The sequence below is a fragment of the Bufo gargarizans genome, chromosome 3 (genome assembly GCF_014858855.1).
Source record: "Bufo gargarizans isolate SCDJY-AF-19 chromosome 3, ASM1485885v1, whole genome shotgun sequence".
In the NCBI taxonomy this organism is placed as follows: Eukaryota; Metazoa; Chordata; class Amphibia; order Anura; family Bufonidae; genus Bufo; species Bufo gargarizans.
In genome coordinates, this window is record NC_058082.1 from 194,413,522 (window position 1) to 194,437,158 (window position 23,637).

A 23,637-nucleotide genomic window follows, 5' to 3' on the forward strand; every position below is an offset into this window, starting at 1 on the left:
CAAACCCTTGTACACCAAACAAACACCTTACATGAAATACAGTCTAGAGGTAATAAACAGCATCACTAAATACTGGGCCAGCACTAAAATGTACAGTATGATAATGAGAGATCCTAAATTGAAATTGATGTAGTTGACCAAATATCTAATGGCTTTGAGGGCTAAAAGATAGATTCTAGATATATGTGGTTAAGGGACTCAAGGAATGGACAAGTTGGAGTTTACCTGCTTGATCATTTTGTGGACATCAGCGGTGGCAGTGTCTGGTTGACGCTTATCCCAAATTACATAACATACGCTTTAAGCTGTGGGTGTTAGCCTGAAACATAGAAGTATAGAAGAATAATGGCAGAAAAAGACAACATGGTCCATCTAGTCTGCTCATATTATTTCTATTATATTTGGTGTGCCAAGATAGATGTCAATAGCTGATTGGCAACAACTATCTATTGCCGACTTAGAAAAATCCCAACTTGTTGGAAGAGCCCCTTGTCAATATGTTGCTCAGGGGCCCACCACTGATTAGAAGTTATCTGTGGGCAAACCTGGCATTAAGGGTACCTTCACATGTGGCAGATTTTGTTGCACATTTCTGCAACTAAAAAACAGTTGCATTCATCTGAATGGAGTTATTTCAGTGGGAAACACATGGATTTCAGCAAGCCCCATTTATATGAATGAAATGAAATTTCTGCAACAAAATCTGCCACCTGTGAAGGTACTCTAAGTGTTTAGTTTCACTGCAGTGCCACCAAAGGGAAAAAAAAAGAATTATGCAATGTCCATTCAGATCAGTGAGTTATAAGTTTCAGTTGCGTAACTACCACTATAGCAGCCATATTGGCCCCTAAAGGGCCCAGGCCCCGCACTGTCTTGTCACCTGTACTGAATCATGTCCTACTATAACACTATCGCCTAGTGGCTAGAAATAATCAGTGTCAAGACTGACTCTGTCCTGACATGTGATAAGGAGGAGCCAACAGGGCCTATCAGTGGCAGCATTAGGCCAGCGGTGGAGGAGGCAGAATTACTGTTGAAAGTTTGAACGACATTATCTTCTTCCATCAGGACATGGGAGTGCAGGAGCCATGGGCAGTGACTGTGGCCATATCCTGGGCAAAGCGGTCTGCAGTCCTGAGGTCACAATCACAACTGAGCAGTGAGCACCAGTACTTGCCAACTCTCCCAGAGCATCTGGGAGGCTCACAGGAAAAAGTGAGACCTCCCAGAGGAGTTGGAAAGTTTGCCAGATTTAGCAAAAGCCTTCTGGCACTTCCCAAAGAGTGACCATAACTGCGTGGAGTCCTGTGATGCTGTATCATCAGACTCAACCCCAACATCCAAAAAACACTGTATTAAGTAACAGGAGCATGGCCTATTTTAATTGCTCAAAAAAAAATTGCGGATGCCCCCCTCGAAGTCCCAAGGGACTCTTCCTAAAAGTTGGCAAGCAATATAAAATTGTTCCTTGCACAAGAGTGGCTATTGTCTCAAAAAGTTCTAAGAAAAATTTCTACTAGGCTGGAATCCATTGAACCAATGTAATTCCATGTTAGGCATTCAGAAATAGCATCTCTACTAGTCTGTAACATGAATGTGTAATTCTGACAAAGTCCCCATGCACTGAATCCTAAAGTCATTGTGAACTGTCCATGTTGTGTACGACCATTAGCCATTAAACAAGGTATTTGTGTGATCCAATCAACTCAGATTTCATTTTAAGGGCTTTTATGTACTTCCTGTTAAAACTTCCATCTTAAACTAAACTCCTTGCTGATCACCGCATCCATGCATTCCAGTGTAATGACTAGGCCTCAGTGATGTTGCATGTAATGTCAAATGCCCATAGTATCAAATCACTGTTGTGGGACATTCATCCCCATGAAGGAAATGTCATTATGACAGATGTCACCACCACCTAGTTGTTGCTCTGGAGTAAGATAACCCACCAACTACTGTAATTTTGAAAGTAAGTAAATTACAGACTTTTATGTACTTTTTAGAAGTTGGCAGGATTTTCTGGTCCTTGCATCTGTACCATATATCTTTATAGGTAGTGCAGTTCCCTTTTTGCGGATGCAACTTTCCAAACCCACAGCTTTCCTTTATACAGCCATAAAATTACATTGTAAATTCTGGTAGCTTGCAGCTACCACTTTGAGAAGCGTACTGTATAAAGCTCTGGCTAAATCCGATGGGCTACGGGTGGAAGCAAATGATTTAGAGCTCCATAAATAAGAACAGAGTTCCATTCCCTATAATGATGCAGTATATGGTAAAATTGGCCCTTTGCCACTTTTCGATTGCCCGATTTATTAACCACCCTTGCTCAATGGTAACTATAGGGAGACTGACCATACACCCTTCCTGGTTTGCCGAGGGGGCCGCTTGAATCTTCCTCATAGCTGTTGGCCAATATATCAACATGATACTCCCAGTGTTAATGAAGAAGTCATCATGGTGGTCTGGGTTAAATGGAGAAGATTTTGCTGTATCTTTCTTGGCACTGAACGACCAGTCAGAAGGTGGGGCTGGCTCAGTGCTGTGACCTGTATTTTACCTCATTAGCCCCTTCGCCATACTTTATAGACAACTGGAGGCGTAGGCACGATTAAGAGATTGGAGCTTTAAGGAAGATAGTTTAAGCAATAAATATAGCCAGAGCTGCTGCCACTTCCCTTCCCCCGCACAACGCAGACAGCCTGTTCCCAATCAGAAAAAAATGCCTTTTGCTTCTATATATTTCAATTTCAGTACTTAATGATCTTTACAGTGTTTTTGAAGCAAATTAAAATAGCTTCTTGCCTTCACTGTTATGAAGAGAACGCAAAGCAGGGTTCAGTTCTCTGATAATAAAGCAGCACTGGTCACTATAGTACAGCCTTATATAATACCTGATGCTTACGACTTAAGTTGGTCTTACATATTAGATAAGCCAATTGTTCTAAATAATGTTTGGTGCCTCATGACTTGTTGGGTGAAAGTTGATTTGAGCATACTGGATTTCAGCATTTCATTGATCCCCAAGGAGGTATCAGGCAGCAGCATATTTCCCTCCCCGCCCCATTGAAGTAAACCGCCAATCTTAGCCAAGCATGTTTATGTATGGTGAAGTAGTTAATTGATTATCTCGAGTAATTGGCAAGTATTAAGCAGGCCATACACACAGACTAATGTCAACCGAACCTGCTGATTTCGGCAGGACCAACGTACCATCTAATTTTTATAAAGTGTTCTGACTCTCCCTCAATGGCATATAGCAGTTAGAGAAAGATTGGGCAGTTGAATTACTTTTTCTTCCAGAGAACTTTGCCTCTCTGGAAGATAATCTGCCACCGTAGGTGTCTGACAGCAGCTGTGTCCATTCAGAGCATGCTCGCCTAGGCTAAGCGAGTATTTCTATGAGGGGGTTTAAAGAGATAGCTGTATGGCCCGTTATCTACAATGTATGGCCAGTTTAAAGGGGTTGTCCACATTTTATTCCCCCCCCCCCCAGCCAGTGGGACCTATGAAGGGGCCTATACGTACTCTTCCCTGTCATTGGTTCTTACTTTGTGGTCCCAGTCTGTCTTTACTGCATTTCTGATCTCCACATGTAAACTTCTTGTATGAACAGGGTCAGATGCATTTGCGGTGATGTGTCCCCAAGTGGCACGTGACCCAGAAATGATGTGATTCTTGGGGACACATCATTGCTCAGGCCAGACATTGGCTGCAGAAGTGAATGTGACCTTGTCTATGCAGGAAGTGCAGCAAAGTCAGCCTGGCATCCATGGAGCCGGAACTGAGGAACAGGTAGAGGTTCTGCTGGGTTGTGGTGGGGCATGGAATAAAAGAAAATATATACAACCCTTTAAGAGTCTTTAAGAAACTTTAGAACTTTCATATATTTAGTAAGTGAAAAAAGGTTATCATTTGAACGGTTTATTTTTTAAAATAGATATAAGAAGGGGAATGGAGTAAGTACAAAAAACAATTAGGCATTTGTAGGACCGTGCAGGAAAAGTTACTCATGTCATTACAGCTGAATCCATTATGCTTAACATGTTACTTCCTTCCTGTATTTTTATTGCTCTACTCATCTTGCAATTTTGTAGGCATCATTCCCAGGGAACCTGCAACTTGTTATTGTTCTGCGGCCAACAGCATTCTTTCAGCGAGCTCTGTCAGACTTTGCATTAAAATTCAACAAAGATGACTTTAAAATGAAGGTACCGGTGAGTGACAAATAGAAGTGGACCTTTCTAGTATATTTTAAGAGTTTAACAGCCTGTTATTATTCCTGTATTACAGATTTTAGTAATAAAATATATGTCAATCCATGGTGTATTCTCAATCCAGTAGAAACAGCAGTTGTGTGTACACATGTAGCCTTAGGGCTATGGTGAGAGGCCTACAGTGTAAGGCGCCTTTACACAGGCCAACCATCAGGGCAGTTATCAGGAACCAGCTTTACTAAGAACACTCATTCTTAATAATTGGCTACTATAATTGGTACATATACTTGTACTATATGTGTTGCAGGCAACTTTCATAAGCTGTGCACTTCAGCATTATTCATGCCCGTTCTGTGAGCTTGTGAAACGTACCTTTTTATTTTTTGTACCTTTATATTTTAAAGTTGGCCGGATCAGTAATGACTTGTAACAGTGGTGGCCTATGACAGTTCTGTGTTAAAAAGCATTGGGTCCTTTACTACTAGTAATTTAACTTCTTATGTAAATCTATGGAGATTTCTGCGTGCTTCATTTGTTATAGTATAGTGAGTGTGGCTGAAATGGCAAACCCACCAAAACGTGGAGGTGTATGTACCATGAGTGGCAACCATAATTATGGCATTTGTTGAATTTCTGGTTCCAGCATGTAGAAAACACATTTGTTGCTCAGTGAACTTTTAGAGCAAAATAATTTTTATTAGAATTTTCAAAGAAATTTCAATATAACATACAGAAAATTGAATGTTTCACACGTAATATTACTTCATATCACATGAGGTGAGAACACATAATCTACATTTTCAAATATAATTAATGATGCATGTATCAGAATAAATTGTAGTAAAATAAAATAAACATAAACACAAAAGTGCCTTCTTAAATCTTTGTTAACTTTAACATTAAATGAATAAAGAAAAGTGAATCTTTATTACATATACATTGAGAACATATCTTTAATTACATGTATCACTAATCTTTTCTGGCAATACTAAATTGGTTTTATGCATTACAATCTTTATTATATTTATGCTTTCTCTTATGTTGTCTGACTTTTCGGTTGACCGGCTCCTTTCACACATCCGACTCCCTTCTTACTTAGGGAAGTACTTTAGCCATGCTTCCCATTTTTATTGCATAATGGTATACCTGTCCATACATATTGCATACGATTTTTCATTGATACAGCTTCTTGACACCATCTCTATAATATTTTTAGTAATTGGTATTGTTTCTGTTTTCCAGTTTTTTTGCTATCAACGTTCTGTATGCAATAAAGATGTGTATCAAGGGGAACTGCACCGATGAATCCATAGAGTCTATTCCCAGATTCAGCAATACCAGTTCTGGGGTGATAGTAAGGGTTTTACCTGTGATCATATTAACTAGTATACCTATATCGCCTTTCAATTTTGTCAGTTTTGGGCAAGACCAAAAGACAAGGAACAAAGTTCCCCTTTGATTACAGTTTCTCCAACATGTGTCTGAGCAAAAGAGATGTAATCTTGCAGGGGTGTGATACCATCTACAGTGTTTTAAATAATTGTTCCCTATGGTTAGTGCAAATTGTTGCTTTTTTAAACAGTTTCAATGCTGTGTTCCATTTATTTAAGGGTATGTTTTTATTAAGGTCTAATTCCCATTTTTTTATGGTAGGGCAAAAGTTCTTGAGTTGAGTCATTGTTTAGTATATCGTATATTGGTTTAAAGTTGCTTTTTGTAAGATTACTGTAGGATTGATTCAATAGGTCTGACAACTGCTGGGGAATATATGTATCTGTTTTGGGACATCTTTCCCACATCTTTTTCAAGGCGTTATATACTGGCTTTTCTTCTTCTGAAAGATTGAATTTTTCCTTTATTACATTGAAGGGCTTAATAATATCGCCTTCAACTATGCTAATAAATGTGGTAATTCCCTTGGAGGTCCAATTTTCTTTTATTTTTTTATTGAGGTAAAATATTTCAGTGAACTTTTAATAAGTATATTTCCCATCTCTCCGCAGATCATAATGCTGAATTCAGCAGCAGAATTACAGAACTACATTGACAAGTCACAGCTGACAGAGGACCTTGGTGGCACATTGCATTATTGCCATACAAACTGGCTATTACATCGCACAGTAAGTCTTTATAATATTAGTTATTCTGATAGTACCGTATATAGAAATACTGCTTTATACTAGTGTTGATCACGAATATTCAAATTGCAAATTTTTATCGCGAATATCAGCACTTCGAGAATTCGCGAATATTTAGAATATAGTGATATATATTCATAATTTGGAATATTTGAGATTCTTTTTTAATCAGTACACATGATTTTCCCCCCTGCGTCTAACTTGTGGGCCAATGAGAAGGCTGCAATATCTTTGACTTTAGGAGTAGTGTTGATTGAGAATTTTCATATTGTGAATTTTCGTCATGCTAATTTTTTTCGTGAATTTTTCAATTGCCGATTTCCCTAATCAAGAAAATAATGACTGGAGATAACGAGTTCTCAAATATATGACGAATATTCGCACAATATCACAAATTTAAATATTGCCTCTGCTGCTCATCACTACTTTATGCCAGTGTGTTTGTATGGATCAAACCTCAACACTGGGTGCAGTGGTGTAAAGTGAAGAGATCCTTGATGGGCACGTGCGATTTCTACCTGTTACCTTGATAGGATAAATAACATGTATAGTAACAGTAGTGCGCTATGTAATAAATTGATTATTTATTAGTATCCAGGGGCGTAGCTATAGGGGAAGCAGGGGAAGTGGCTGCTTTGAGGCCCAAACCCACAAGGGGCCCCCTCTCGAGGAAGATTTTATTGTCAGGGCCCCCTCAACACTATCATACAGTGACACTGTAAGAAAATGGAAGGAGCGTTCACCAGGCCTTGTCTGAGAGCTCGATCTTGACTAGCCACAGGAGTGGGGGTTGCATGTGAGTTGGGGGTTTGCGAAGAAGTTTAGGGAGGCCCCATTCAAAAATTTGCTATGGGAACGACTCCGTTGTAGTTACGCCACTGTTAGTATCCTACAGTACGTTATAAAGAATATATCACTAATGTCGCAGTGTCCTCCAAACTGAATGATGTTTTGGTGACTTGATTCCTTCATATTTAAGGGTGGTTTGGGCATTTCTGGGGCCCCAAGCAAAACAATGTCTGCACACCCCTGTCACACTGCTAGGCACGACCATGTTATATCGCTAAGGTCCACCCGGTCGGCACTCTAAGGCTTTCTCTCAGCTTAGCAGTACAGCTTTGGAACTTCTGCTACTTCTCTGCAGTCAGAAAGGGTCCCTTTCTCCCACTGGGCCCAGGTACAGCAGCACCGGCTGAACTGGTGGTATGTCTGCCCCTGGTTTTTTCCTATTGATTTTTTATCCAGCTGCTTATGGCCAGAAGAGGTTCCCTGATCTGTAGGAACCCAAGCATTTGCTTGGTTTCTATGGTGGTTAAGTTAGCCCCCGTTCATAATGCCATGTTATATATGATTGCTGTTTCTGAAACATATATTCTTACAGTGACTTTTAATCATGACTTATAATTCTCATAGGCTATAGAAAATTTTGCCGTGAGGGTTAAGCAGACAGCACAGATTCTACAGTCCTTCGGGACAGAATTGGCAGAGACAGAGTTGCCCAATGATGTGACTACCACCAGTTCTCTTTTAGCTGTGCACACAGAAAAGAAGGATAAAATGAAGGTAAGTGTATGTGTCTGTACCCGTCAGGGTTGCCAACTAGATTTTCTCTTTAAAAAAATCACAGACAGCATTTTTTTATGGACAAATTGGAAACTATAATGTATCATAAACATTATAGGTAATATGTATAAATCTCTGAACCATGATATGAACATGTTAGCTGCCATGACTATGAGCTGTAAAATATATGATTACATTAACCGCGGAAGTGCAATCTTTAAAAATGGTGCCCGTTTGCACTGTGCTCCCAGGGCTTCAACAGCTTCCCCATGCGGAAATAGGGGAAGCTGTTGCTTCTATATAAAAGCTCTGGTCTCTTAAGAAACCAGAGATTTTGTAGCTGTACTTCCATAAGAACATAACGTAACTGCAATGCATTGCAGTGGTAATTTTTTGCAATGTATTGGAGAAGCAATCTAATTATTACTTGTTCGCAACTTTAAAAAGTTAAAAAAAAGTTTTTAAAAATAATAAAATTGTAATCATCCCCTAAAAATAAAAAGAGGTAAGCAATAAAAAAGAGATGTCATAGGCATTGCTGCATCCCAAGATGGCAGCGCTATTAAAATCTAAATGTATTTATCCTGTACGATGAACGCTCTAACAAAAAAAAAATCTAAATGGCTGATTCACCCTTTTTTTTTCCTGCAACACCTTCCAGAAAAAATGATAAAAAGTGATCAAAAAGTCATACATACAAAATGGTATAAATAAAAACTGCAGATTCCTCTCCAAAAAATGAGCACTCACATAGCTTCGTAAACATAACTATAAAAATGTTATGGGGGTTAGGATATGGCAATGAAAAGAAAAAAATTACTTTTTCCCAAAAAATTTCAGTATTAAAACACAAGAAAAATTGTAATTCTCTTTTAATGGTTAGTGTAATCTAATCTGCAGGCAGCATGTTATAGAGCAGGAGGAACTAAGCAGATTGATATATAATTTTGTAGGAAAAGATTCAGTAATACTTGTAATTTATTCATTTAAGCCTTTTTTTTGTTCAGTTGTACACAGGGTACATCAGTGACTAACAGCTATGTATGTACACACACTTACACGGGAATGCTATCTATACTGCCTCTGTGTAGAGCTATCAGTAACTGACCGCTATCCATGTATATACACTTCCACAGAGGATTCTATGAATCACTGATAACACCTCCCCTGTATACAGCTATCAGTGACTGACAGCTATCTCTGTATATACACTTACACTGAGAATGCTGTCAATCACTGATAACACCTCTTCCATATACAGCTATCAATTACTGATGGCTATATATGTATACATACTTACACAGAGAACGCTATAAATCACTGATAATACTGCCCCTGTGTATAACTATCAGTGACAGACAGCAATTTCTGTATACACACTTACACAAAGAATCCTATCAATCATTGATAACACCTCCCCTGTGTACAGCTATCAGTGACTGACAGCTATGTATGTATGCACACTTACACAGAGAATGCTATCAATCATTGATAACACCTCCCCTGTGTACAGCTATCAGTGTCTGACAGCTATCTCTGTGTACACACTTACACAGGTAGGGCTGTCAATCACTAATAACATCTCCCAGTGTATACTAACAGTGACTGACAGCTATGTTTGTATACACACTTATTTGATGGTCTCTGGTACCGCCAGGTACTAGGTACTGCGATGGGCACCCCGGTTTCGTGCACATTCGCAAGCCTGTACCTGGCGGTATTTGAAGAGACATACATTTTTTCGACGGATAACCCCTATCTATGCCACATCCACCTTCTCCTGAGGTATGTGGATGACATTTTCATGGTCTGGCGGGGGAGTGAGGAGTTGTGTTGGGCTTTTGTAGAATATTTAAATACATACAACCGGATGAACATGAGGTTCACTGCCAAATTTGGCAGTGAATCCCTAGACTTTCTAGATGTACAAGTTACCGTTAAAGATGGCACTATACATACTAGCGGCCATCGCAAATCTACTGCCACCAACTCCCTCCTCCACCAGACCAGTTTTCATCCAACCTCGGTCAAGCGTGCTGTTCCTTACGGTCAATTCATTCGTCTCCGTAGGATTAACGATACAGATGAAAGTTTCTTTAAACAGGCATTGGAACTCCGTAAAAGACTCCTGGATAGGGGTTATCCGTCGAATGATGTTTCAACAGCCATGCGTAAGGCGGCTAAGTTGGATCGTGCCTCCCTACTTAGAGAGAGAACAGTCAATTCTGTACCTTCACGTTTTGCATTTTCTTTTCAATACAGTGCAGCGGCAGACATGGTTAAGCAAGTGATCAATCAGAATTGGGACCTTCTAAAGGGGGATTCCTCCCTGGACAGTGTAACTAGCGAGAAACCTCTGATTGCATTTAAGAGATGCCCTACTTTAAAAGATAAACTCGTCAGTAGTGTGTTTTCTACACCTAAGAACGAGACGTGGTTAGCTAAACCTAAGGGCAACTTTAAATGCGGTCACTGCTCGTTTTGTACACTTAATATATGCAGCAAGCATTTAATTTTTGGAGGCATCACGCACACAGTGCGAGAATTCATTAATTGCCGTACCCCTTATGTTGTTTACGTGATCTTCTGCCCATGTGGACGTTTTTATGTGGGTAAAACCATACGTCCCCTTTTTGAACGGATACGCGAGCATGTTGGGTCTATCAGATCAGGAAGAGGCAGCCCCCGCCTTATTGATCATATTCGGGTTGCCCATGATGCTCAACCGCATTGCCTCTCCTTTGCGGGGGTGGAACATGTCCGTCCTATCCCTCGTGGAGGGGACCGGCATCGTCTACTCCTGCAGAGGGAGGCAAGGTGGATCATTCAGACAGGCGCAATGGGCCCAGCAGGCATGAATGACAGAAATGACATGTCTGTCTTCCTGTAAACAACAACTCGCATCATAAATTGATATATACGTTCTTATGTCCTTGTCCCTCTATGCTTAGTCACGAGTTGGCCTTTATCTCTGTATTTCTCTTTATTCTTATCCCATGTTTGCTACGCAATGTCCGATCCCTCTATTTATGTAATGTATGGAATCCCATACTCATATTGTGCGCCCCCTCTCCCCTAGCGTAGGGATCTATAATATATGTTGTCTTAATACACGTCCTCTTCAAGCATCCGGACCTCTGCGTGCATCCCCCACCATGTGGAGGTGCATGCAGATCAACACATTTAATCATGTATTTGTGCTATTACCTTGTTTGTACCCATTATGTCACTGCTGTGCGCTTGTTTTTAGACGTCATTACTCCCAGGGGCGAACAGCTGTGGATGACGGCGCCGGCCGTGCCCTGTCTGCCTCTATATAAAACGCACTAGCGTCATGACGTATTCAGCGGCCTGAGGAAGCGCGACCCCACGCGCGAAACGGCCGTCGCCGCCCGCAACAGTGTATCCGCCTCTGGACCCACATGTATCCTCTTCTAAGGAAGCCACAATAAAGGTTACTGATTTTTTATCCTGGTGAGTGCCGCAACGCTATTTATTTTCTCCTTACTTCAATGATTGATTCCTACTTGATGTTCACTTTTTGTTGCTGAGCACCACCTATTGGATCTTCAACACCGCATGCTACCAGCCCATATCGGCGATATCAGTGGAGGCAGTGCCGCCTTACTTTCTCCTCTTCTTCTCGCATTAATTGTATACACACTTACACAGGGAATGCTATCAATTATAGTGACTGACAGCTATAATTTTTGGAGCCGAAACGTTGCACCGTATATGTGAATAAAGGTATTTCTTGCTTTCATCTTACTGGAGTGCCGTCCATTTTCTGGATCCATTGGTTGGGGTAAGAAGTCCATTCCCCTGGAACGTGCACCCGATTTTTTCATCTGAGCCAGTGCCGCCATTTTTCTTTGATTGATATATATATATATATATATATATATATATCAATCTACACACACTTGCTCAGGGAATGCCATCAATCACTGATAACACCTGACGTGAACAATGAAGTCAGAAAAAGCAGAGATATAAATGTATAAATTACAAGTTTTACTGAATCTTTTCTTACAAAACTATATATCAGTCTCCTCAGCTCCTCCTGCTATATAATATGCTGCCTGCAGATTGCACTGTAATTTGTAGTGACAGGTCCTCTTCCCTATTTTAAGGACTGTCTAGGAATGTACAGACTCTTGGCAACCCTGATTGATATCCATGTTTGTAACTGCACATAAGGATGTCTGTAGTAGATGGAGCGACACACGGCTAGTAAAATCTTTGGGGAATATGTGGAGTCATATTCATCAGCATTTATGGTAAGGGATGGAAGAATGTGATTTCTGTAACAAATAGAAATAATGTCAGTGGTGGAAAATCATTTACTAATCAGGTAATTTTCACCAACATACCTGTAACTCCATAACTCCTGAGGTTGATTTAGATTGATAGAAGCTGTCTGAATCCAGTGCTCATGTTGGTTTGATGCAGGATGATCTGGGATTAGCACTGAAGCAGGGAAATGATATCCTGGAACGGATCAGGCAGCCAATTCGAGAGGACCCAGAATACATGATGAATCAGGACCAGCAGGATAACCAAACAACAGTCGAGAGGTGATAACATTTAGAATTTAGTCTACACTCATTTTGTTGACATGAATGACGTCATATTATAGTTCATAGTTATATTTTACGGCATAGTTGTGGCATCATTTTCGCAGAAAATCATCCACTTTGCTGCTACTTTAAATGCCTCAGATTTTCTACATGCAATTCCATTGTGGAAAATCTGCAGCATTTACATTACGGGTAACTACCCTTACTACTTACTACTACATGCCCTTAATTTTTGCTTTCCAGAATTAGAACATGGATGCTTTCCTCCACAAACTGTGCCACACCCGCCCATAAGTTGTGTCTACAACTTGGAATACAGCAGCCATGTTTTTCTAATTCTGGACAACCCATTTATGCCCCTTTGTCACTGCCTAGAGGTTTCTTTCACTGAAAATATGCCACAACACAAGTGAGAGGCCAATAATACTATATGCCCCACAGAGTTTTCTCCTATCCTCTGCAACCTGACAATCTGACTGTGAAGGTTCTCATTTATCCAGGTCATGGTATATATCTGTAAAGAATAAATCAAGGCAACTGGACGTACTGTGGATTTCTTAAAAACGTGTGAAACGTTTTCAAGAAATCTACAGTAAGTCCAGTTGCCTTGATTTATTATTTACTGACAATCTGAGTTCACCTCCACTTTTTGGCAAATACGGCTTAGCTTAAAAGAACATTTCATAAAATATTGTCTGAGAAAAGATATATTCTTTTAATTATTTTTAATGGTTTAAACATGAGGGCAGTCATGCCTGGGATCTAGTGCCTAATGGTTTCTAAAAGTCCCTATGCTACATAAGAAGACACCAATAATGATAACGGAACATGGTAGGTGAAGAACCCTTTGGCAGATTTCACCTTTTGGCCTAGTAGCTTCAAGTAATAAAGATTTTTGTGATTAATTATGTTTGTGTCCCTCCATCTTAATCTTTTTGCAGGCTTATTTGTCAGCTAAATGAAACAGAAACTGCATTTGATGAGTTTTGGACAAAGCATCAACAGAAGCTTGAACAGTGCTTACAACTGCGACATTTTGAGACAAAGTTTCGAGAGGTGAAGTAGATAATTAGAATGCCAGTCTCTCTATATATCGGGCACCAAGTTTGAAAACTAAATAAAATCTAGATCTGACTGGTGCCCTGTCTATGTGACTTCATCAGGATCATTTGGTAGCCAGTGATCACTGTCCATTAAATCCAAATGATAATGGTGGACATACTCGTTTGATAAAGTCTATTACCTTCAGGAGTGATGGAAAATATAGTAATGTATGCTCTCTACTGTACACACTAAACTTTTTGTGTAAATGCTGTTTTTGTCCTCTTAGATCAAGGCAGCCCTGGACAGTATTTATGAGAGGTTATCAATCTTTAAAGATGTGGGGAACAGTTGCTCCCATGTGGAACACATACTGAAGGATCTTTGTACTTTTGAAGAGAAGGCCCAGGTGAGCTTCATCATTATAAGTGATTATTAGGGATCATAATTGGGTTCTACAGAGGAGAATGAGCCTTCTTCAGTACTCTATATGACTCCGATATCAAATGGAATTTTTTTTTATGTTAGATTCCATAAAGGTCAATCGTAACAAAACTTGTGGCATTCTCCATCTAAGGCCTCTTGCACACAAATGTTTGTTTTTTTCCGTTTACATTCCGTTTTTTGCGTTCTGTATACGGACCTTATACGGAACCATTCATTTCAATGGATCAGCAAAAAAACGGAAGGTACTTTGTATGCTTTCCATATTTCTGTTTTTCTGTTCTGGTCAAAGATAGAACATGTCCTATTATTGTCCGCATAACGGACAAGGATAGTACTGTTCTTTTAGGGGGGCCAGCTGTTCGTTCCGCAAAAAACGGAATGCGCACGTACGTCATCTGTATTTTTTGCAGATCCTTTTTTTGCAGACCGCAAAATACTGAAAAAGCCATACGGTCATGTGCAATAGGCCTAATTAGGGCTCGTTCAAACAAACATATTTTGCGTTTCGTATATGGGCCATTTTCTGCGTTCTGCATACGGTCCGTATACGGAACCATTCATTTCAATGGGTCCGCAAAAGATGAGTCCTGTCCTATTCTTGTCCGTTTTGCGGACAAGAATAGGCATTTCTATAATGGGCCTCCTGTTCCGCAGGTTGCGGACGGCACACGGGCAGCATCCTTTTTTTGCGGACCGCAAAAAACGGCATGGTCGTGTGAACGAGCCCTTACTCTGTATGAAGGTATTCTTCTTCCCTGAAAACATTGTTTCAAGGGTAAATATCTCCACACTTATGGAGTCTATTGGAGCCTGTACAGCAGCACATGCGGGAAGTTCAGCCCGGTACTACCTCCGTACACTGCCTAGTGTGTGAGCCCTTATTGTTATTTATGCCTGTTGTAGGCTATGTTCACACTTTGACGTTGTATTGAATCTCTTTTAACAAATTTCACAAAAATGCAGTTTCACAAAAATTGCAGCATTATTTCTGTGGTTTGGTGAAAAATCCAGCTGAGTAAATGCATAAGTGGCACACGAACAAAGTTTTAGGAGTATATTCCTAACAATAATTATGGACAGCTTTTTGTCTTGCACCCTTTCTGGCTACCTTTATATATTTCTTCTCAGTTTATGTATTGTTAAGTTTCCAGTTATTCCAATCTGTAAAAAAAAAAAAAAACAACGTTACATGAAAGCAATGCTTTTTCTTATTAGGAAACAATACAGTTGGCACAGGTCTTAGCAAGGGAAGGAGACCATCTCATCTTAAGTAACCATTATGCCGTGGACTCCATCCTCCCAAAGTGTAATGAGCTTCATCATCTATGTGGTGACATCAGTAGTCATATTCAGGAAAGGCGGGAGCTGCTCCACAACTCTCTAGAACTTCACAGACGTCTGGAGAAGGTTAGTGAACAATGTCACTCTTGGACATACAGTAGTGTCTATCACAGCTTATAGCACCAAGACAGTACAGTATATTAAAGGTGCTATGTACTGTATATATAAATACTGAGTGTGTATATATATATATATATATATATATATACTGTATATATGTGTGTGTATATATACACACACACACATAAAACTTTATTACATTTTTATTTTATTTTTTTGCCCCAATTTGAGTACATTTCACGGTCTGCCACCCTCATATCACTGCACTGTAACACAGTCGGCACTCCGCTGTCGGTGGTGCGGTGCACGTGTCCGGGGATGGTGTCCCGCTCACAAGTAATTGTATCTAATCTGCGAGTGCCACTCCTTTTCTTCTTCTACCCTCATATCACTGTGACCTCCCCAAATCTGATCATCTCATCTCCAGATTATCCTCCTGCCTCAGTCCAACCATTCAGTTTCTGTCCTCTTCCTATATTGCCCTCTTAGTTTGTCAATGTCTATTTCTTATATTTCTCCTTCCTTGCTGAATTATTTCTTTATATATTTTACTGAATGGCTACTGTTAAAGTCTCTACAACAACAGTTAATTGCAATTACCAGATTAGCAGGAAGTGAGATTGTTGTTCCATTTGTGTATGCTACTGTTGCAAGAAGTCGAGTGTTGAAGCAAACAATGTATAGTGTCCTGGACCAAGGGTACTTTGGACTATGGACGTTTGTGGACATTTGCCCCTGTTGCTACTACGCAAAGCCATCAACTCACTACTTAAAGGGGTTGTCTTACTTCAGCAAGTAGCATTTATTATGTAGAGCAAGTTAATATAAAGCACTTACTAATGTAATGTTATTGTTCATATTCCTTCCTCTGCTGGCTGGATTCATTTTTCCATCACATTATACACTGCTCGTTTCCATGGTTATGACCTCCCTGCAATTCATCAGCAGTGGCCATGCTTGCACACTATAGGAAAAAGTGCCAGCCTCTCTGGTGGCTGGGATCATGGACGCTCACATAGGCTGGTGATTTTTCCTATATTGTGCAAGCATGGCGGCCACTGATGGATTGCAGGGTGGTCGTAACCATGGAAACGAGCAGTGTATGATGTGATGGAAAATTAATTCAGCCAACAAAGGAAGCAATATAGACAATCACAATACATTAGTAAGTGGCTTGTATTAACTTTCTCTACATAATTAATGCCACTTGCTGAAGTGAGACAACCCCTTTAAATGCACTTGGCTTAACTTGCACTATGATTTTGCCATTGTTTACACTTGTACTGTTTTACATTATTAAACTGCATTTTATATGTTTATTGTAATATATCCTGTTCATTTGCACAGCTAGCTAATATTGAGAGATCTTTTGACTGTCTATCTGTCTTCCACACTTTCTGTAAGGGACTATGCAAGGTTTTGGTGGGAAAACAACAGACACACTGAGGGAGAATTATCAAACTGGTGTAAAGTTGAACTGGCTTAGTTGCCCATAGCAACCAATCAGATTCAACCTTTCATTTTCCAAAGTAGCTGTCTAAAATGATAGGTGGAATATGATTGGTTGCTATGGGCAACTAAGCCAGTTCTACTTTTCACCAGTTTGAGATAAATTACCCCAACTGACTTTTGACTGGTTTAGTTCTGTTGTTTACGTCTGAAAATGTGTTTATGTCTGGGAAAACTGCTTAGTCATTCCCATAGACTTGTATTGAAACTCTTTAGGCAGTCCATTCCTCCCAATAGAAGTTACTAGTTCAGTTAGCAACTGTATATAAGGAGGGCAGTCAGGGCCCCTAGTACTAATCAGTGTTTAGTAAAAGAGAGTCTGCCAGACTGCATGAGTGACCAGAAGAAGATGCTGAGATGGGGATACTCCTCAACAGACCCTTTCACCAGAGGGCCAGCTGGACTTCTGAGCCGCCAGCCCTTTGACCAGGGTACCAACCTTTTGAGAGAAATTGGGACAGCCAGCTCAGGCCTTTCCTCATCACAGAACCTTCTTCTGCCAAGGAGGAGACTGGATAAGCCAGCTCGGTGCCTTGCCTGTATTATTTTGCACTTTAGTTCCTCCAGTAAAGAAGCACATTGGTTAACTGCAGACCCGGACTCTCTCCACTTATTACCTATTGGGGTGCACCACCACTTACTATCCCCTTGTGGAGAGCAGTGTGGTGACACCTTGGCAGTTTCCAGGGGACCCAGCTCAGCACCACCCCAAACCTGGCCACTGCAAACACTAGTGCACAAAAGTAGCTTCACAGTGCGGAGTTCTAATTGTCTGATGGGTCCATATGACTGGGAGATGTCCTAACATAGGTCCATATGATGTTTTCTTATCATTTTCTTCTCAATTTTCAGACCATGGAGTGGTGTGATGAGGGTATATACTTGCTGGCTTCTCAACCTGTGGATAAGTTCCAGTCCCAGGATGGAGCAGAAGCTGCATTACAAGAGATAGAAAAGTTTCTTGAGAGTGGCACAGAGAATTCCATTAAAGATTTGCCTAGTGTTCTTGTGCAGTATGAAGGGATTCTTACTCTTGAACTACAGGTATGTTTTAAAAACTTCATTTTTTTACGCAGGTTCTTCTCAATTATAAGTTCTTATAACAATGTAATTTTATTCAATTTTGCACAACAGGAACATGTTCACAAGGTGTTCCACAAGCAGCAAAGTATGCAAGAGATGTTCGAGAAGAGGAAAGGAAGCTTGCGCAAGCTAGCAGCTAAACAAACTCGGCCTGTGCAGCCTGTGGCTCCTAGGCCAGAAGCATATATCAAGTCCCCTAGTTCTTCTCCAGGTGAATTATTAGGATTGTAAATGGAAATCTCTATTATGTCACATCAGTCTATGCTTGATAATTTGTCCTTCAAATGGTGCAGTTAACAAAAGATAATTTGCTACATTTATTTAACCATTACCTTCTGTTTAGCGTAAGCAACAAAAGATATACTATAGTTTGTGTCACAAAATAAATGGACATTGGGTTTCTTTTCCACCTCTAGTTCTCCAAAGGGCCTCTGAGCACAGAGGTAGTGCTGAAAGTGTTCTTCAAAGAAGAATGAATTATCGCAGGGGCAAGGTACATTTCATTTGAGAAGACCTGTCATCACTCTTTATATTCTCCATAATATTACAATTCAGGAGCACCTTTTCTTAGAACTCTGGGGGAGATTTATCAAACTCGTGTAAAGTAAAACTGGCCTAGTTGCCCTTAGCAACCAATAAGATTCACCTTTCAGTTCTACTTCACACCAGTTTGATAAATCTCCCCCTCCGTTTTGTACAGTACTTTTCTTATTTTTGTCCTATGAATGGAAATTGACTACTGTTTACCAGTTGGGGGTATCCATGCAGTATGCCACTCTACAATCAGTACTGCCTGCCTCAGACCGTTAGGGACACACCTTTGAGACAGGAGGAATGGTAACACCCAGTGGTCAACTTATTCATATGTTTCTAAGAGGAAAAACCGAGAAACAGTACAACGTTCAGTTAAAGGGGTTTTAACAAGACTTCAGGATAGGTCATCAGTCTCTGATCAGTGGGGGCCAATACCCGTTTCCCACGCCAATCAGCTAATTGAGAAGGCAATGGCACTAGGAGTAGCGCCGTGGCCTTCTCTCAGTTCTCCAAGCACAATGCCATGCATTGTACAGTGGCTGTGCTTGGTATCACAGCTCAGCCCCATTTACTTCAATGGGGCTGAGCTGCGCCCGCCTAGGCCATGGGACCAATTAATGTGATGTCACATAATGTAGGCTAGGCTGCCAGATAGTTAAACAGCTGTTCAGCAGGGGTCCTGCTTGTCGGACTCTTCCCCCCCCCCCCCCCAAATAGGAACCTATGACCTATCCAGAGGATACATCATCAGTATAAAAGTCTCAAAAAAAACCTTTAAAAATCTTCCAAAATCCTTACTCCATGGTGAATACAAATATTTACTAAAACACACATTTGAGGAAAGCTGACAGGTACTCTTTAGGTTTTTGGCTCAGTGTTGCACTAGTTAAAAAACAGGTGATGGACTTCCATAAGACTTTAAGACATACTTTTCAGAATTTTATCTAATTGCCATGTATTTTTCTTGTAGAGTGAACTAGATGGTCAAGTTAGGAGTACTTCCATGATGGATGATGAAGAAAATTTAGCAGTACTAAGAAGGTATGCAAAAACACCAAATAATAATTATAAACCTTTTAAAATATAACTGTCATTTAAAAGGTTTCATTGATAAGGGTCTGCATGCTGAGACTCCCACCGATTGCAAAAACGAGGAGGCAGAAGCACACTGATGAGCTGTCTCTCTTCACTAGCTGAAGACGGGCTCATAGACGAGCTCATGAGCCTGCCCTTGGCTAGAAAGGGGGTACCACGTTCAGCTGAGCCATACCACCTTCTTATTTTGGTCAATGAGAGTATTAGCACTGGACCACCAATAATCAAAAGCTTTGACACATCAAAATGACGTGTTAAAAGTTTTCTGAAATAACAGTTATACTATCAGTTTATTACTGTTTGCTCCCCTTTGTAAACTACTACATAAAGCTGGAATTGCATGTCCTGAATATCGGGACCATTATCGGGAACTAACATTCCTGCGAACACTTGTTCCCAATAATTGACCCATCTAAAGGTGTCGCAGATCACCCGATGAACGAGCAAAAACGACTAGTCATCGGGTGAAATGATTGGAGGTGCAGACACCTCAGTTATCGTTCCCAGGCATCAGATTGTGATATCTAAACAGCACTCTGCTGCCCAGGAGCAATTATTTTGCATGTAACTGCGGTGCTTTACCTCCCCTTAACAAGCAGCCGACTGAATGGTTCGGCTGCTTCTCGGATAGTGTAAATGCAGCTTAAGCAGACTTTGTGCACATGGTTTCTGTTTGGCCTCATGCACACGGCCGTTGTTTGTGTCCGCATCCGATCCGCCGTTTTGGCAGCTCGGATGCGGACCCATTCACTTCAATGCGACCGCAAAAGATGCGGACAGCACTCCGTGTGCTGTCCGCATCCGTTGCTCCGTTCCGTGGCCCTGCTAAAATAAATATAACATGTCCTATTCTTGTCCGCGCTTTGCATTTATATTGAAGGCTGTCTGTGCTGTTCCGCAACGGACGCCATCCGTGTTTTGCAGATCTGCGATTTGCGGACCGCAAAACACACCACGGTCGTGTGCATGCGGCCTTTACCTAATAAAAGATTAGATACAGCTTTATAGAGTTCAAAGTGTTTCAAGGGCATATATCTTGGCTAAAAGATCTTATAATCTTTTTCTGGTTCTTATTGTTTCAAGGCATGTTATGAATGAGCTAATAGAGACAGAACGAGTGTATGTGGAAGAGCTTTTATCTGTTCTTGAGGTACAGTATGGTGCTTCATAATACTTCTATATATAGAATAAGTATTGGAGTTTTTTTATTATTATAAAGTATCCTTAAGGCCTCATTCACACGAGTGTGGCGGATTGGCTCCGGATGCGTCCAGTGAAACTCACACCATTTTGCAAGCAAGTTCAGTCAGTTTTGTCTGCAATTGCGTTCAGTTTTATCCACACGAGTGCAATGCAATTTGATGCGTTTTTCACGCACGTGATAAAAAACGTAAGGTTTACAAACAACATGTCTTAGCAACCATCATGGAAAAACGCATTGCATTCGCACTTGCTTCCAGATGCAATGCGTTTTTCACTGAAGCCCCATTCACTTTTATGGGGCCAGGGATGCGTGAAAAATGCAGAATATAGAACATGCTGCGTTTTTCACGCAATGCAGAACTGATGCGTAAAAAAAAAATGAGTCAGGATTCAGTGCGGGTGCTATGCGTTCACGTCATGCATTGCACCTGCACGGAAAACTCGCTCGTCTGAAAGGGCCTAAGTATGTTATTTATTGTATCAAGATATTCACATCAGTCTTTGCTCCAGTAGAGTTAATAAACTCCAGATCACACCCTGTATATCTTAGGAAATGTATTGACAGCCTGTGTGCTTTGGGACTTTTTATTCCAAGGACTGCTGGAAGAAATGTCCAATAAATGTACCACTATGTGTAAATAATGTTTAAAGGGGTTATCCAAACCTGTAAATTCACCCCCCCCCCCTTCCCCACAATGCCCGGGCCCCTCATACAGAGAATACTTACCTTGTCCCCGACACATGTGTCTTTCTGGATTCCTCCAAGGCCGTCGCTGCATATCCCCATTGTGCAGATCACAACATTCGATAGGGCATTAGCACCCCCCATCCCCAAATAACCAAATGTTGTGATCTGCACAACGGAGAAATGCAACAATGACTGCGAATGGGCCCGGAAGGACAAAGACGTCAGCGATCAGGTAAGTATTCTCTGTATGAGGGGCCTCAGCATTGTGTGAGTAAAGGAGGGGGGTGGGGGGACAGGTTTGGATAACCCCTTTAATTGTGAACATGAAATGTTTTAAATAGAGATTTATCTGGCCCATTGACTTCTCTGAGATAAATATATATAATGAATTTGGAATGTCTTCACACTTTTTGCACATTTTTTTAAAGGGATTGTATCACTTCAGCAAATGGCATGTATCATGTAGAGAAAGTTAATACAATGCACTTACTAATGTATTGTGATTGTCCATATTGCCTCCGTTGCTGACTTGATTCATTTTTCCATCGCATACACTTCTCATTTCCAGGGGTTACAGCCAGCTGCCTCCGCCACCCTATAACCACTGGAAACGAGCAGTGTATAATGTGATGGCTAAATTAATCTAGCCAGCAAAGGAGACAATATGGACAATCACAATACATTAGTAAGTGCCTTGTATTAACTTTCTCTACATGATAAATATCATTTGCTTATATGAGAAAACCACCTTAGTTTGTGGCAAAAAAATAAATAAAAAATAAATAAAAAGTTTTTCCTCCATCAATCTGCACTCAGGACCCAATAATGAGAATGCAAAAACAGTTTTTTTTTGTAAATTCTTTCGTTTTGGCAGCACCTGGCTGTCCTTAAAGAGGACCTTTCACCAATAAAACATGTATAGAAACAGTTACATTACCTAACAGTGCGGCCCCTGGTGATGTATTTCCGATTATTATTTTTTCAGAGGACCCCTCCCTTTTGTCCGCTGTGGTCTCCTGTAGTTCTGGCGCCTCCTATGCTAATGAGGCGATTCAGTTCGAGTTGGCGGTGACTAGAACTTTTACAGGGCGCGGTTTTCTTCTCCCTGGCTAAGAGCGCATCCAATCAGAGTGCCGCGCTCTCAGCCAGGGAGAAGGAGCTCAATTTCTCGCGAGATTCACGAGAACTTGAGTTTTTACACATCCCGAGGCGTGCTCCTTCTTGAAGTCCCCGGCGGAGAGGATCGCAGCGGCGGCATAGGCGGCAGCAGCATCCTGTCAGTAAGTATGAAAACTTACTGACAGGATGCTGCTGCCGCCTATGCCGCCGCTGCGATCCTCTCTGCCGGGGACTCCAAGATGGCGCACGCCTCGGGATGTGTAAAAACTCAAGTTCTCGCAAATCTTGTGAGAAATTGAGCTCCTTCTCCCTGGCTAAGAGCGCGGTGCTCTTATAGGATGCGCTCTTAGCCAGGGAGAAGAGAACTACACCCTGTACAAATTCTAGCCACCGCCAACTCACACCGAATCGCCTCATTAGCATATGAGTTGCCAGAACTACCGGAGACCACAGCGGACGAAAGGGAGGGGTCCTCTGAAAAAAGAATAATCAGAAATTCATCACTGGGGGCTGCACTGTTTGTTTCTATACATGTTTTTTGGTGAAAGGTCCTCTTTAAATTGGCAGCTAGGCTCAGCAGCTGAGTCTCTGTCTTGGGATCTGGGAGCCTTGTGCCTGGATGAAAGTTTCCTACCTGTTTGGCGTCAAAACAGGTTGGTCCTGCTATCAGCAAGGACTCTTTGAGGCAGAATTGCCGCAAGGTGACTTTTTGTTTAAATATGACTGTTTGTTTTGTCACTTGCCAAACTTGTGAATAAAACACTGAACTGTTTGATCCAAAGAATTTGTTGTTGCCTCCATACTGTGTCCGCTAATCCTGTCTACCAGAGCGAGTCCCCACAATTGGTGGAGGATGCGGGTAGGTGCAGTGAGGCTGGCATGAAGGCTGAAATATTTTTGTTTTTCTGGGCACGGTTGTATGTCTTACATCAAATCAGAGAGATTACAACCCGTGTCTCTCAACAAAATGGAAGCTGTCATGAAAGCCCTCATGGAGGCTAACCTGCAACAGTGGGAGG

At 41.0% G+C, this 23,637-nt stretch overlaps 1 protein-coding gene across 8 annotated transcripts in view; it reads left to right on the forward strand.

The window, feature by feature from the left end:
* The window catches only part of MCF2L (MCF.2 cell line derived transforming sequence like), a 315,580-nt gene that overhangs the window by 253,834 nt on the left and 38,109 nt on the right, over positions 1–23,637 (forward strand). For 7 of the 8 annotated variants that reach the window (XM_044284023.1, XM_044284027.1, XM_044284026.1 and 4 more), the window contains 12 exons: positions 4,098–4,217; positions 6,221–6,337; positions 7,769–7,918; positions 12,371–12,495; positions 13,440–13,554; positions 13,829–13,948; positions 15,202–15,393; positions 17,749–17,940; positions 18,031–18,190; positions 18,396–18,472; positions 19,484–19,554; positions 20,692–20,758. In XM_044284023.1, the coding sequence (XP_044139958.1) occupies positions 4,098–4,217; positions 6,221–6,337; positions 7,769–7,918; positions 12,371–12,495; positions 13,440–13,554; positions 13,829–13,948; positions 15,202–15,393; positions 17,749–17,940; positions 18,031–18,190; positions 18,396–18,472; positions 19,484–19,554; positions 20,692–20,758 (1,506 nt within the window). The remainder of the gene's footprint in view (positions 1–4,097; positions 4,218–6,220; positions 6,338–7,768; positions 7,919–12,370; positions 12,496–13,439; positions 13,555–13,828; positions 13,949–15,201; positions 15,394–17,748; positions 17,941–18,030; positions 18,191–18,395; positions 18,473–19,483; positions 19,555–20,691; positions 20,759–23,637) is intronic. The other variant, XM_044284024.1, reaches the window with a different exon arrangement.